Source organism: Centroberyx affinis, unplaced genomic scaffold (assembly GCF_046629955.1).
Source record: "Centroberyx affinis isolate AG114_WGS23_722 - 3 ecotype Tasmania unplaced genomic scaffold, CSIRO-AGI_Caff_v1 ptg000429l_1, whole genome shotgun sequence".
Lineage (NCBI taxonomy): Eukaryota > Metazoa > Chordata > Actinopteri > Beryciformes > Berycidae > Centroberyx > Centroberyx affinis.
The window spans coordinates 103688-117916 of NW_027279093.1; the positions used below are offsets into that span (position 1 = coordinate 103688).

Sequence of the window (14229 nt, forward strand, 5' to 3'; positions counted from 1 at the left end):
CCTTCACTGATCCCATCAGGACTGCCTAGATCTGGGGTGCAGAGCCTAAAGGTTTATCCTGCAAGTCGACCCTCCCACACTCTGACCATACCACACACAAATGTGGCACACACACACACACACATGCACGCACACACAAATGCTCCATACTCAGTTACACCCTAAGTCAAATACTCTGACTTCTTGTAATGCTTCTCATAGAGGCAACATATCCCTAACACACAGCCCAGAGACCAGCACCCATGCTCATCATGCCTAGGCCTGTCCCCCATACACATGTCTGCAGCCCCGATGCCGTTGTGTTGGCAGAGGGTGGTAGTGCTGAACAGTGTCACAGGGGTCAGACCCAGAAGTCAAGGGGGCAAATTCTGTGCACTTCTGACACCGTGGGGGGATGGGCAGCAGCCAAGTGACATGCCGTGACAGGCTTCAGGGCTTCTTAGAGGAGGAGCGCATGAAAAGCACCCAGACACACACTCATGCATGGCATATGCACCCACACACGCACACACACACGTGACATGCGTGCACACACCCACACGATGACACACCTGTCAAACGGCGGATCTAATGCTGAAAAAGAAGCTCGCCATTATCCCCCAACTACCAATTCCACATTTCCACAAATCTATCCTTGAGGTGCAGTTCCGCGAGTTAGTCATCATTTGCATACAGCATGCAAATAAGACAAGGAAAACAAATTTTTCCAGAAATGTTAACGAACTGTGTATGTGTTGGCCTGAGCTACCCACAAGCATGTGTGTGTGTGTGTGTGTGTGTCTGTGTGTTGTGGTTGTCCACCAAGGCAGTTAGTTTAGATAGTTTCATGGGCGCTGATTGGACACAGGAAAGAATCATCTTACTGATGGGAAAAAGGAATGCTGGAGGCAATTACCTCCTGACTCTCTGTCCGTGGGTCAAAAGGGGACCGGCCATAAACGCCTGGACACCAACAGAGAGAGACCTCTGACCATACAGGCCTTGTTTCACTCTCCCTGCAGCCACTAACTTCAGCTGATGTTAGAGGCCCCCGGTTGTTTAAATTACAGCACAATGCGCTTCTGTGTCGAGACCGGACAACAATACACATATTCATCCAACACTAAAATATAAGGAGATTGTAATGGTAAACCTCAGGCCATTTTTAGTATAACAAGAAAGAAATGTCAGAATGACTCATCTTTAAATAAGTGTTTCTCTGTGCTGCTGTATCCCTGTTCATTTCAGTGGCATATACAGGTATAACACACCTGCTATTACCCAAAGTGTCCTCAGACGGATGATCTCAGAACAGCAATCATTCCAAGTGGTGACACTCAAGAAGCCATTTTTGCTGCTGAACATGTTTGACAAGCTCAACAAGAATATAATAAACGCTTGCCAAATAGATGCTTCCCTGTCACCGTTCAGACTCGGCCCCTGAAGATTTTAGCCTACTTGTCTCTGGATGCCAGGCGGCCGAAGACAGCTGAGGTATGATAAAGTCTACAGCATGATGTCATTATATTGTAATCTATTCACTCACTGTAGACCTACAGTGGCAGAAAACGATTTGATCCCTAGCCCTATAAAAAACATCCAAATACAACAAATGTTTATTTCTCACTTTAGTCAGACATAAATTACATCCTAGCCATGGTCTAAATTAATAGACTACCAGTAATTTTACACATATGTAAGGTTTTTCTTTCCCATTCATACAATGCAAGGAATTTTTCAGCTGTTACAGTGCAGCTTGAGGAGAGTTGAATGAAACGGTCTGGGATGTACCATTACAATTTAGGGGTGAAGGGGTTTGGGCCGTCCTAAGTATCTGTAATTGGAAATTCGCCAAATTAAATATTATCTTGCAGCATCTGGTCACTCCGTTTGCTTTTATGTAAACATGCAACCGAGGTCTAATTGGGTGTATTTTGCGTGCCAAAAATTCATTCGCGAAAGAAACCCCCCTATCGTAGCGGCCGGTTGGATCGTCCCAAGATGATGTTACAGACAGCCCTTTAAAGTCCCTTCACTTCCGAGATGAAGTAAAGTAGAGCTGCACCGCACACCGAGGAGACATGGACTGACAATCTATTTCGCTACATAGTCCCCAGTTAAAAAAAGGCTATGTTGAAAGGATACGTGTGGATTCTGGGATGTTTCGTGGAGTCGGAATCGAGGGCCTTTCTTATTATCCAAGTCTACGGTAGGACGTGGCGTCTACGGCTCAACTGAGGCAACTTGGGCTGATTTTGCTGCAGAAGAAACTCGCATTTTTTTTCCCTCCGCGCGTCGAAACGTCAAGAAAAAAGAAGACAACCTGGACTACTCTTTTGAAACCGGAATGGTTAATCCTCCCGAAGGTTTATTCTACATCGAGATGGATCAAGCACCCCCAGGTAGGGTTAAGGCAGCCATTGTCTGATCTGCGGGGGGTCAAAAACCTTCCTTAATGTGCTCCTTGCTTCTTCTTTTTTGTCATCCTCGTATTTAATAGCTAGAATGAAGCTGACATGTGACAAATGCTGTGCAGGTGTCTGTATAACGTTATAATAACCTGGTACTTGGCGTTGCGCTCCCCCAGTGGCATTGCCCAGGCATGCATAGCGCAATTCACTTGCCAATTACGTAATACCCTTTGGTGGACCAGGCGCAGTGGCTTGCCTCTTTCTTTTGTCCCACCACATCTGACAAACTTGGATAGCAACACACAGCGCTTTTGCACTTCCTCATAAGCCAAGTCGAATGTGAATATGTATGTCTGCAATTCAAAAGGGTGCATTTTGAGGGGAACAGTGTTGAGGGTGCGTTAATAAACGCCGCATGAAACGACCGCTTTGTTCTCCGCTGCAGCCGACCGTGGTTAATTTCTGTGCTCGCTTTGAAAGTAGGCTACAGGCAACCAGGCTAGACAGCTCGTCTCATGACTTACTCTGACATTTTACAATCGATTTATTATATATATATTTTAAACATTTTCCAGTTGACCACTGCATTATTACATTGCCTTAACAGTGTAACACTTGGACTTATAATATGTTATGCCTTATGCAAAGATCTACAGTAACCCAATAATAGATTTCAGAAGGATACAATACAGATATCACAGCAAAATTGTACGTCCCCATTAGGAATATTATAGGACTATTATAATGATTCCATAGCACTGTAAATTCATTATAAACTCATAAATTGAGTGCCACAGACACACTATAAGGCCCTATGGGAATAACAGGAATATTATAGTGATTATTCTTAAGGGTTTGGCCATCAAGGCAGACCATTTATTTATATACTGCCTGGATTGGCCACTATATGCTACAGCAAAACTAGGCTACAGTATGATTATTTAGATTTTTCATATAATTTGAATATCTGGCTCTTCTCTGTACTGTTCTGTGCATGTGGGTTTTGGCAGCCAGTAGAGTTTTTTGGCAGCCGACAGGAAGGAAAGGTGTGCAGATTTCATTTTGCTGAGTTTAGGAGTCCCAGCTTTTGGTCTTGTGCTGCCACTGTGCTGTTGCACCTGCCTTTTGTTTATTTTAAGGTCAGAAAAAGAGGAGAGCGGATGGAGGGAGAAACCCACATTTTCTGCTCTCTGAGGGTGCTCTTGTATTCTCCCTAACTGCCTCATGAAAGGCACTTTTGTCCTGCAGTGAAATATATCGCCCTTCACCTCCTCTTGATGCGGTTTGCCCTCCTTTTTCATTTTTTGGAAAACGCAGTCCTTTGGGCAGATTTAGATTTTTTTTTCTTTTGAGGTTGATGGAAAATTTATGAGGATCTTGAAGAGTGCAAGGATTATAAAGAGGGAGGGGTGGTCTAAGAGGATCAAAATACATATTTGATGTCTTTCAAACCCTTCGGCATAGTGCTTAAGGCAGTTCAAAGATTAGAAATTGGAATTTAATCAACTTCATAAGAGTTGTAGGCTATTGAATGCCTAAAAATGGACCAGTGAAGAATTTGGAAAAACACTAAAAACATCGTTAATATGTTGTTGACCTCTTGCAGAGAAATTATGATTTACTGCAACAGTTGCTTTTTCTTTGCTGGCCAATTTAAGATCTTGGTAATGATCGGGCCACTGATACCTGTTGGAGACATGCCTGGGCTTGTCAGGAGATCTTGACAGGCCTCATCAAGCAACGTGTGAGAGCGAGTGTGTGTGGGAGGGGGTTGTGTGTGTGTGTGTGTGTGTGTGTGTGTGTGTGTGTGTGTGTGTGCGCAGTGCCGGCGCGTGCCAATCAGGCGCCCTGGGCAAAACTATAAATGCAGCCCATCCACACGTTCTCACGTTTTATCAACTATTTCACGTCGGGTTGCGGGTTGGGGGGGGGTTATACAAACTCAAAAACTACTAATAATATGATGCCCATTGTTATTGCCACACAATGACCCACAGCATCAAACAGTTCTCTCTCTCTCTCACTCTCTCTCTCTCTCTCTCTCTCTCTCACACAGACACACATGTTACCATGCAAAATAGAAAAATAGGATCATCTACTATGAAAATTTGCACTTTACTTCATTCCTGACATGTATTTTGTTGCCAAATTGCCATATGCTTTCACCATTACGCAATGCCAAATGTCAAAAACTACATGTCTCACCATTACGCAGTGCCAAATGCGCAACTAACATGTCCCGTTAACCATCATCACACATTGCCAATTGCTAAATACGCAACCTACAACCAAGACAAACAACACAGTAAATATGTAAAAAGCACAGCCCAACAAAAAGTCATGAAAATAAACTGCAAAGGCATCTTACCTTCACCCGACGCACAACGTGGCCTCCCCGACGCACACACGCATTGCCCTTGATTGGTTAATACATTACATTCAAAACAATTTAGTAAATCCTCCCCAGTTGTGTCTCATGTCACTTAAATCAACTCATAGCGCAATATTTATTATTACTTTACTGAAAGAGACTCAAAGCTGCTCGCCTGGAGCAGGTTGTGAGATAGACTGGGAGTAGAACTCAACCTGTTGCTGTAACTCAGTCTCAGTAAAACAAGGAGTACAATGTTCCAAAAGCATAGTAGGTTTATTTCTGTTTTTTCTTTCTTTGTAGATCGAGATAAATGTATTTATGCTGTGTCACCCAGTGTCACCCTAGTTACAATCAAATTAAGACAAGTGTGGACAAATTTGGCGCGTGTGTGTTTGTGTGTGTGTGGGGGGGGTGAATAGAGAAAGCAAATACTGTAATCCCCCAACACACAAACACACGCACAAGCCTTGTGTCTGCAAAGGTCACAATAATGACGGGGTCATGTTTGCAGAACTTCACTTGAGAAATCTCAAACAGATCAATACATTGCAATTATCAACGGACCTCTTTCTCAGAAACTGTCATCCTGATCCTTTCCATTTCTTTTGTTCTCTCTCTCTCTCTGTCTCTCTCTCCCTTATCGCTCTCAGCTCTCCCTCCTAGGTCAACAAAGCCAGTGTCTTCCACCATGAACAACAACTGCCTTCCTCCACCTGTGTATTCACTGCAGGATGCTGAATGGTATTGGGGAGACATAACCAGGTAAAGTATCTTAACCTTACCGGTCCCTTTTCAAGCGTCACATCCTTCTCAAACCGCAGAAAAGGCTGCTGAGTCAGACTCGGTCGTTGTTTGTTTATCTTGTCGGTGCTCTGCGTTTGATCTGTAACTGTCATCACTTTTCCCTCAGGGATGAAGTCAACGAGAAGCTCCGCGACACACCTGACGGGTCCTTCCTGGTGCGTGACGCATCCACAAAGATGCAGGGAGACTTCACACTGACGTTAAGGTAAGCAGAAGGAAGGGAGACCGTCCATCCCCGATACCGCACTACGACAAAGGGCAGCGCTAACGAGGTTTACATCCTCTTTTACGCACGATGATCTCATTTTGTGCCTCACTGCTTCGCCTCCTCAGGAAAGACGGCCACAACAAGCTGATCAAGATTTACCATCGCGACGGGAAGTACGGCTTCTCCGACCCCCTGACCTTTAGCTCCGTGGTGGAGCTCATTTGGCACTATCAGCACCACCCGTTGGTGGAGTACAACGCCACGCTGGACCTGATGCTGACCCATCCTGTGTCCCGCTTCCAGCAGGTTAGTAAGCACCAGTACCAGTTTTCTTTGAATAAGAATGTTAGCTAAAAGCCTAAAACTGCAAAAATGTTGGAGTGAAAAACTATTAATGATGGTGCCATTTTGTTAAAGTGGAGTGATGTGAATTTTAGAGATATTTGATTGAGTGATATTTTTGACATCAGGAGCAGCCGGTGAAGGAGGACAGTGTTGATGTCGCTGGAAGAAAACTCAAGGAGTACCACAGTCAGTATCAAGAGAAATCTAAGGAGTTTGACCGTCTTTACGAAGCCTTCACAAAGACATCACAGGTAAAAAATAACTTTTTGAAATAAACTCTTATGGTCCGTTATTGTACATGGGAGCATGTTAAGAGAATGTCTGTGCTAAGACCAAAATATCGCCTCTTTTCAAAAGAGCAAAATCTGCATTTAGCAATCTCTGAGTTGTCCTGATTTGATCTGTTCATTGTGACGCAGGAGATTCAGATGAAGAGGACGGCAATTGAGGCCTTCAATGAGACAATGCTGATCTTTGAGGAGCAGTGTCGTGAGCAGGAGCGCTACGGAGAGGAGTTTGAGAGGAACAATCAGTCTGAGGGAGCTGAGAAGGATCTGGAGAGGTACTTGATTTCATCATGGTGCAAAAAATGTCCCCATCAGTGGATACACACACGCTGGTTTTTCATCCCAGCAGTAGTTTGATTTGGAGGCATGTAGTTAAAGCCCATGTTCTCAACTCTGCGACCTTTGTCCTCCTTGTTTAGCTTCCTGATTAATTATGAGAAGCTGAAGTGCCGTCTTGGGGAGATCTATGACAGCAAAGTCCATCTGGAGGAAGACCTGAGGACCCAGGTGGAGGACTACAGAGAGACAGACAGGAAGATCAACAGCTTGCGGCCTGACCTCATCCAGCTACGCAACATCAGAGACCAGTATCTCAAGTGAGTAGTGCCAGAATGAGATCTTATTGGAGGCGGTGCATACTAATGCTCAGGCACGGTCTGTTTTGGCATTTGTGCTAAATGATTGCAAGCTCATAAAAAGAACAAAACTTCACTGCTCTATTATTTAGTGTTAAAATTAAGTCTTTCTTTGCTCCTCTCCCTCTCCACCCCTCCCTCTGTCATTCCATTGCGCTGCAGCTGGCTGAATCACAAAGGCGTACGGCAGAAACGTATAAACGACTGGCTGGGGATACAGAACGACAGCCTTGATGAGTAAGTCCTCAAATGATTCTCTCTAGAAGTCACAAATCAAGAGTGCAACGCCAAACTGGCAAATGAAACGCAGAATTGTTGAAGAGCTGTTAAAATAAGGCGGTTGTTGTCTTTGCAGCACCTACGTGCTGAAGGGAGACGAGGAGAAGCTGCCACATCAAGACGAGGCGAGCTGGTTTGTCGGCGAACTGAGCCGGACACAGGCGGAGGAGATGCTGCAGGGCAAAGCTCCCGGAACCTTCCTGATCCGCGAGAGCAGCAAGCAGGGATGCTACGCCTGCTCTGTTGTGTGAGTACTAAATTATGGAAAGCTATATCTGGAGAGCGGATCAGCTGTGTGACTAATATTACACACTGGTGCAGTTTTGTTGTGCGAGGCTCGCCGATGCGCTCGTGTTAACCGATTGCTTCTTCTTCATTCTTTTCAGCGTGAATGAAGAAGTGAAGCATTGCATGGTCTACAGCACGCCTCACGGATACGGCTTCGCTGAGCCCTACGACGTCCACTGCTCACTGAAAGACCTTGTCCTGCACTATCGCCTGAACTCCCTAGCGCAACACAACGACGCCCTGGATGTTCGGCTGGCGCACCCGGTGCACGCCGCCGTGCCAGCCACGTCCTCGCAGCACACAGAGGAACACAAACTCTTACAGACTCCAAAACACACGGCGGGGCTCCCGCCAGCCGCTCCGGAAATGTAGTCCAACGGAGAGACAAAAGGACATGTTTACTGTATCCTGCGAGAACGACTGCGTCGAGGTGCATTGTTCGCTGAGAGGAATGTGTGAAATTTGCACTAGAGTGATTCCATCGGTTTTTGTGAATGGGATTTCACAGATTGAAGTGGGACCGGAACTTGAATGTCAGCTTGAACTTTGTTTTTTGTTTTGGGTTTTTGTTTTTGTTTTTTCTCGATAAAGACTGTTTCGTCTTTTAAAAGATTTTTTGTACTTCATATATTGCCATTTGTTAAATGGACATCTTCGTGGTGGGGATGTTGACAAAAAAAATGCTCACTGTCATCAGGTGCTACACCTTCTTTTGACGTCAACTTTTACAATCGGAGTTGATGTTGCTAGAGATACCATGTCCATTTCCCTGGTTAAAATTCTATTCAATTATGAAAATTTGACTAATATGTGACTTATATATTGGATTACTACTTAGTGCATTTGTGAGATAAAATGGTGCTGTAAACAGGCTGATTCTGTCATACAGGTTTGGTGGACCAAACCATTTCTGGGTAAAAGCCACATGTGAATATGTGAAAGGTTGTGGTGCATCTTGACAATTAGCCCCTATCTTACTAGACATTAAAATACAGTGGAAAATTATGTAGCATTAACATTCTGTAGAATACCATTGTAAAAGCATACTCAATGTTATATCCATTGACCAAAGCACTTATTAGTGAGCAAAAACACATCCCTGTTTAGACCGGCAGTTACATTAGGGCAAGGGGGGGCAATTCATGTACACCTGCTGATGTGCTGATCAAAACATAATCTGAAGTACTGTATGTTATATTCTGTTACTCAAAGAAGTATAAGCTTTTTGTATTCTATATATATTTTTTCTATAAACATGCCACAGAAGATGAAAGCTTGAAGAAAGTGCAATCCAACAGTATTTCTATTGTTGCAGTGTATGACGATGATGGTGGTGAAGGTGATGCTGTTATGAGAGGTTGACATTTGCCACAAAAATGCACTCTCTTTGGTGGCGTCGGTATGATGTGGCCTCTTATGTTTGTGTGAACTGACAGAGGTCCGGAAGTATCCTGCCTCCATTACTTGAACTGTGGCATTGCTCGAGCTATGAATGTTTTTCATGACATGCAGCCTACATAGCTTAAGGGGAAAGGAATCCATGTTGAAATTGGCACATTTTTCAAGTTTGAGGACAATAGATACTCTGTACAGAGAAACTGTTAAACTTGTTTTGAGGTTGGTTCATGGAAGGTGTTTTAGCCTCTTATAAAAACTCTACTGGAGGATTGCGGAAGCTCCTCGGGTGAAGCTAAGCAATGTGAGATCCTGACCTTTTCTTGCTGAAAGACAATAAACTGATGAGGGTTTTGTCGACTTGCGTAGTCCACTGCTTTATTTTTTACATGGTGCATTGCTGATACTGTGCAAGCTACGCAGTACACTATCAGTTTTTTTTTTTTTAAATGATCATGTGAAAAACAATTTGAAGATGTGTCAGTCTGCAACTATGCGATCACAACTTCAATCGTGATACTAAAATACCACAAGCGCTAACGGCAGAAGATTCTTATTCCCACATTAACTGACTCATGTGGCTACAGGGGCCTTATATACAAGACTATTGATGCATCATATTTTACTCATATTCAACTATTTTTTTGTGATGCCAAGTTTTCAATGGGCAAGTTATTGTATAATTTCAATAACATGGGGGAGGACAATGACCAAATGTAAAATGTACTGTGCCTCCTACAACAGGTGAGATAACTAGTTATCCAAGATTTACCATCTGTCTGTAGTGAAGCCATTGTAGTCCGATGAGCTTATCCTTGGGCCGGTGGCGATATCGCTGGTGATGAGACAAGCTGAGCGGGTGCACGTTGGGACACTGTGGACAGATGGAAGAGAAAGGAAGCGATAAGACAATAGCTGGATATGTGCAGCCCTTTCCCCCCCTCAGTTTGGCCGCTGTGTTGAGTCACTTACGAAAATTGGGTCCATAGAGAAAAAACAAATCAAACGTCCTTGACTAAAAAAAATGGAATTATTTCGTAATGGAAAAAAAACTATTTTGGACTGTGCAGAAGCTGGTTTGCAAGCAATGCAACCTGACTGTATACATTTGGCACCATCCAGCTTGAGATTTTTGTCTCCCAAACTTCATCACATTATCAGAAGGATGCACAACTATTCGTGTGTTTTTTTCCAAACAAAGTCTGCTGAGGAATACTGAGTATACCTTGCGATGTAGGCCTGCTGACCACTGATGACGATGACCCTGCCTGACACTGCCATTGGCCCTCCGTGACCAGCACAACAGGTGGCCTCTTTCAACCATCACATAAGGTCTGTGTTAGGCAGGGATTAATGAGGTGCAGAGGGCAGGGATGTTCTGGGGGAGAGCCTCAGTTCCAGGCCACGGATTACTCCCTCTTAACTGTGTCAGCATAGAGAGTTGGTCGACAGCATGCATGTTCTGCTCGGATGGACCAGATGCGGTGGCGATAGGACAGACTGTACCAGCGCTGAGTCACCCTCAGGCTGTGTGTGTGTGTGTGTCCAAGAGAGAGAGAGCGGGTAGAGAAAGTGGGGGGTAGATAAAGACAGACAGGAAGACAGGAGGAACAGGAAATGGTGCTCAAAAAGTGCACGTCTCAAACTGGAGAGACTGAGGCTGGAAAGGTCATGTCGGGCCTTCCTTCACCACATTTCATTAAGTTTAAACATTCTCACCCACCTAGCTAAAAGTAAAAGCTCTTTGCCTCAGCCCCACCAGAGTTTGAGCCTGAGTCCTGCCTTCAGCTCCTGGCCCCTCAGTATAATCTATGTAAAAACCCAGCCCCCATACTCACTCTCTCTCTCTCTCTCTCTCTCTCTCACACACACACACACACACACACACACTCCCCCTCTACTCCCCTCCCTCCCTCCCTCTCTCTCTTTCTCTGTCAGCACACCTTAGTCATAGGAGAAACTCGTTTATATTCGTAGACGTTTTTCTTTATAGTGCCCTGTCCAATTTAAATAACTCTTGGCCGGGTGACTGGAGGACGAATTACCTTTGGAGTCACGCCTAAAACACACACCATCAACTGTCTCGCAGGCTTTTGGAAAAAGAGGTTTTCGCTTTCAGTTTTGTCACAGCCAATCGCGTCTCTCCTCCCCTCTGTCTCCGTCCGCTTCCACCGCTTTCACGCTAGCCAGCCCACCAATGGGAGAACGAGAACGTGCTAGCCGTTAGCCAATCACCGCCCAGTTGCTATGTTGGAGGCAGAATCTATAAGCGAAGGATTTTTTTCTCCCTTTTTTTTTACTAGCTCACATTATAGTTGGCTTATGGGTGGAAGGCATGAGAGTCTGTTGCCTGCCAAGCAACATAATTTTGTTGTCTATGGACTGAACCGTCGAAACACACTGGCTCCATGCTTGCTTGCTATTGCTTCATGACTACTATTGTTGTCAAACACCAGAGAATTACATTACAAAGGACAAAACTGAACATTTTCTTTCTTTCTTTCTATCTATCTATCTATCTATCTATCTATCTATCTATCTATCTATCTATCACAATTCATTTATAAACTTCAGTTGCTAGACTAGACTGATTTTACACACTGCATTTGCTTTGTCCAGCAGAACTTGAAAACAAAATATTGTTAATCCAGTTTTCATAGTCCTGTTTCATGACGTTTGCAGGTTAAAAATACAGTGATTCAGTTCATGGGCTCACCCTCCACTGACTTGTTCAGGTCATGTAAAACCTGGAAATTGTGTTTCCATCGTGGAAAGATTATGGCAAACGTGTACCAAAAAGGTTTTGGAAAGGACATGAACATAATCTTTTTTTTCCCCAACCAGTCATGTGTTTAATATCAAGTTCGGCTGCTGGTAGCAAAGCATTTTAAAGGATAACCCAAATAACACAATTCCTGATTAATTAAGCCCCAAGTTACAGTAGCCTAGTAGCTAGCCAAAACAAGAGCTGGAATGCTAAATAAAGATATTCAACAACAACAACAACAACAAAGAAACATTAGTGCCCAGAGACAGTCGGTGGTTAAGTCCCCTGCCTCTGGAAACATGCGTGTCCTCCTGCTGGGCCAACATCCAATCCTGGCAGAGCTTTCTCTCCTCTACCTCCTCTGCTTTACAACCATATCAATAAATAGACTGCTCACGCTCCATTCTAAAATACAGAATAAACTTACATTTATTTTGTATTTTGTAACTAGTGTGTACTGTGTAACAAGTGCTCTATAAATAAAGTTTATTACAAAGTTTATTACTAATATTTGAAGATTGACACTGACAAATACTGGTCATGGAAATTGGGCTGCCATGTTTCAGAGCCTAAACTGTCATTTGTCGGCTCTTTTTGTAACATGTGGTGACAGCGATGGAGGTAATAGGGGCTGAGACCACACCGAGATGAGAAGTGACTGACGCTGAGCCAGTTCTTATAAGGAGATAACATCTCGCTGCTTGCCGACAAACCATTCAGGAGCGATGCCAATCCAGATCCACCACCAAATCAGATTTGCAGATACCAGCTTAGGCAGGGATGGAAGATGATCCCACCTCCTTAAACAGGTAGAGCAGGACACTAAAAAAACTATAACAACTGACTGTTAAACGTCCAACAGCTTGCACGAATTCTTCCTGATTTAACCCGTGACATACTGTGTTATGATATGAAAGAAGAAGAAGAATGCTCTCTAATGATTTCAGCGGTGTCAGTGACGGACCTCAGCCGCCCTCGAGCTCTAAGGACAATCTCATCGGAGGAGTTCAGCTCTAAAAAAGATTAAATGGGACCACCAGGCACAAGGCCAACAAACCGACGTGGTGTAGGATTGGGCGACATCGGCTGCAGTGCAGATGGCAGCAAAAAGCTTCAGGAGACAAATCACAAAGCAATTAGGTTTGTAAGAATAATACGTAGGTGGAGAGTTCAGCCAAGATCACAAAGGGTTAAAGAGTTCATGAATCCTCCCAGGTGAGGAGAGCAGCCACGTCTGCCCATGACAGATCAGAATAAACTGTTTGTGTTAGAGGAAGAAAACTGGCAACTTTGAAACAAATGTAATGTTGATGCAAAATACCCTTGCCACGCAACTATGATTTTTATAGTATTATCATGGATATAATGGAAACACCAATAAAAGTCCCCCCACAGTGAGTTCTCTACTTATTTGCAGCCTGGTTTAGGGTGAATCATATTTTAAAGGGCGAGGTAAATTCTAATTACTGCTCTCCTAACTATCCTAAGTTGTCAGTTTCATCCCATTATGCCTTTCTTTCCTGGTGGGAGCAGTGTCTACTGGAGGACAAAGGCCCAGTCAGAAAGGCAGACATGGTCACACTGTGCTTTGAACAGCATGATAATCATGGTAACCACTTTCCATATAATGGCCATCGCACCAATCAGTCTTTCTCCCACTTTTTGGGAGATTCTGAGAGGGAGTCGAACACTGTTTTCCATCATCACAAAGGAGAGCCACGATTTAGTGAAAATCATTACGCTCATGACAAGCGATAACCTTGCCCTCTAGAAAAAAATCTTTACAAAATAACTACGGCCATGCCAGGAAAAGCATGCCACACCATAACAGAACCATCTTCACCAAAAGACATCTACATATTACAGTTCTACATTCAAATTCACTTCAGCACCTCACCTACTTATTAAAACCTGTTCTACAAGAGACACCTGTCTAGACAGACAGCAGCATGAAGAACAAAAGGCAAAGGGAAAAAAACAACTTTCATATTACAAATGAAACATACAAAGGCTCTAACAAATAGACGGATCATGCATGAAAATTCTGTGATTGAGGTTAATTTAATGTCTTTATCAGATACTGCAGGCCTGCTTTCTACTTTGAGTATTGAAGACACTATGAGTTGAAGCCAAATCAAGAATCTGAAGTTCTGACTGAAATCTCTTTATCAGTCATTTGAACCAATTTCTGTGTGATCTGACTTGATTGACCCTTTAACCTTTTGGGCTACACAAGTGTAACTCACTGGTACATATCTTTCGTTGACTGAATGGAGGCTGTTGTCCCTCTGAAATGAAACACCAACAAGGCTCTTGATTTGATAAACAGTCCAGATCACTTCATGACTGTGAAAAATAATGTGATTAACACGTCTCCAATGTCTCAGGACTCATCTGCTTGTGTGGAAAGTGTCAATACATTTGTCTCCTCGAAATATTTTCTTCTTCTTCTTTTTT

At 43.7% G+C, this 14229-nt stretch overlaps 1 protein-coding gene across 3 annotated transcripts; it reads left to right on the plus strand.

The window, feature by feature from the left end:
• The first annotated feature begins 2031 nt into the window (after positions 1-2031).
• On the plus strand, positions 2032-9359 carry LOC139642048 (phosphatidylinositol 3-kinase regulatory subunit gamma-like). Of its 3 annotated transcripts, XM_071516747.1 has the most exons (10): positions 2032-2381; positions 5415-5526; positions 5675-5773; positions 5902-6082; positions 6247-6372; positions 6541-6683; positions 6828-7004; positions 7206-7280; positions 7399-7569; positions 7709-9359. In XM_071516747.1, the coding sequence occupies exons 1-10, from the start codon at positions 2327-2329 to the stop codon at positions 7980-7982; spliced, it is 1413 nt and encodes a 470-aa protein (XP_071372848.1). In that variant the 5' UTR covers positions 2032-2326; the 3' UTR covers positions 7983-9359. The 3 variants fall into 3 exon arrangements, with proteins under 3 accessions (XP_071372848.1, XP_071372849.1, XP_071372850.1); XM_071516748.1 differs by lacking the exon at positions 7399-7569; XM_071516749.1 differs by lacking the exon at positions 6828-7004.
• The last annotated feature ends 4870 nt before the right edge of the window (positions 9360-14229 follow it).

Excerpts from the sequence above, each read along its gene's own strand:
- LOC139642048 (XM_071516747.1), top strand. The coding sequence starts at position 2,327 with ATGGTTAATCCTCCCGAAGGTTTATTCTACATCGAGATGGATCAAGCA. Across the intron at positions 5,774-5,901 it reads GACTTCACACTGACGTTAAG|GAAAGACGGCCACAACAAGC; the intron begins GTAAGCAGAAGG and ends TCGCCTCCTCAG. Across the intron at positions 7,570-7,708 it reads TGCTACGCCTGCTCTGTTGT|CGTGAATGAAGAAGTGAAGC; the intron begins GTGAGTACTAAA and ends CATTCTTTTCAG.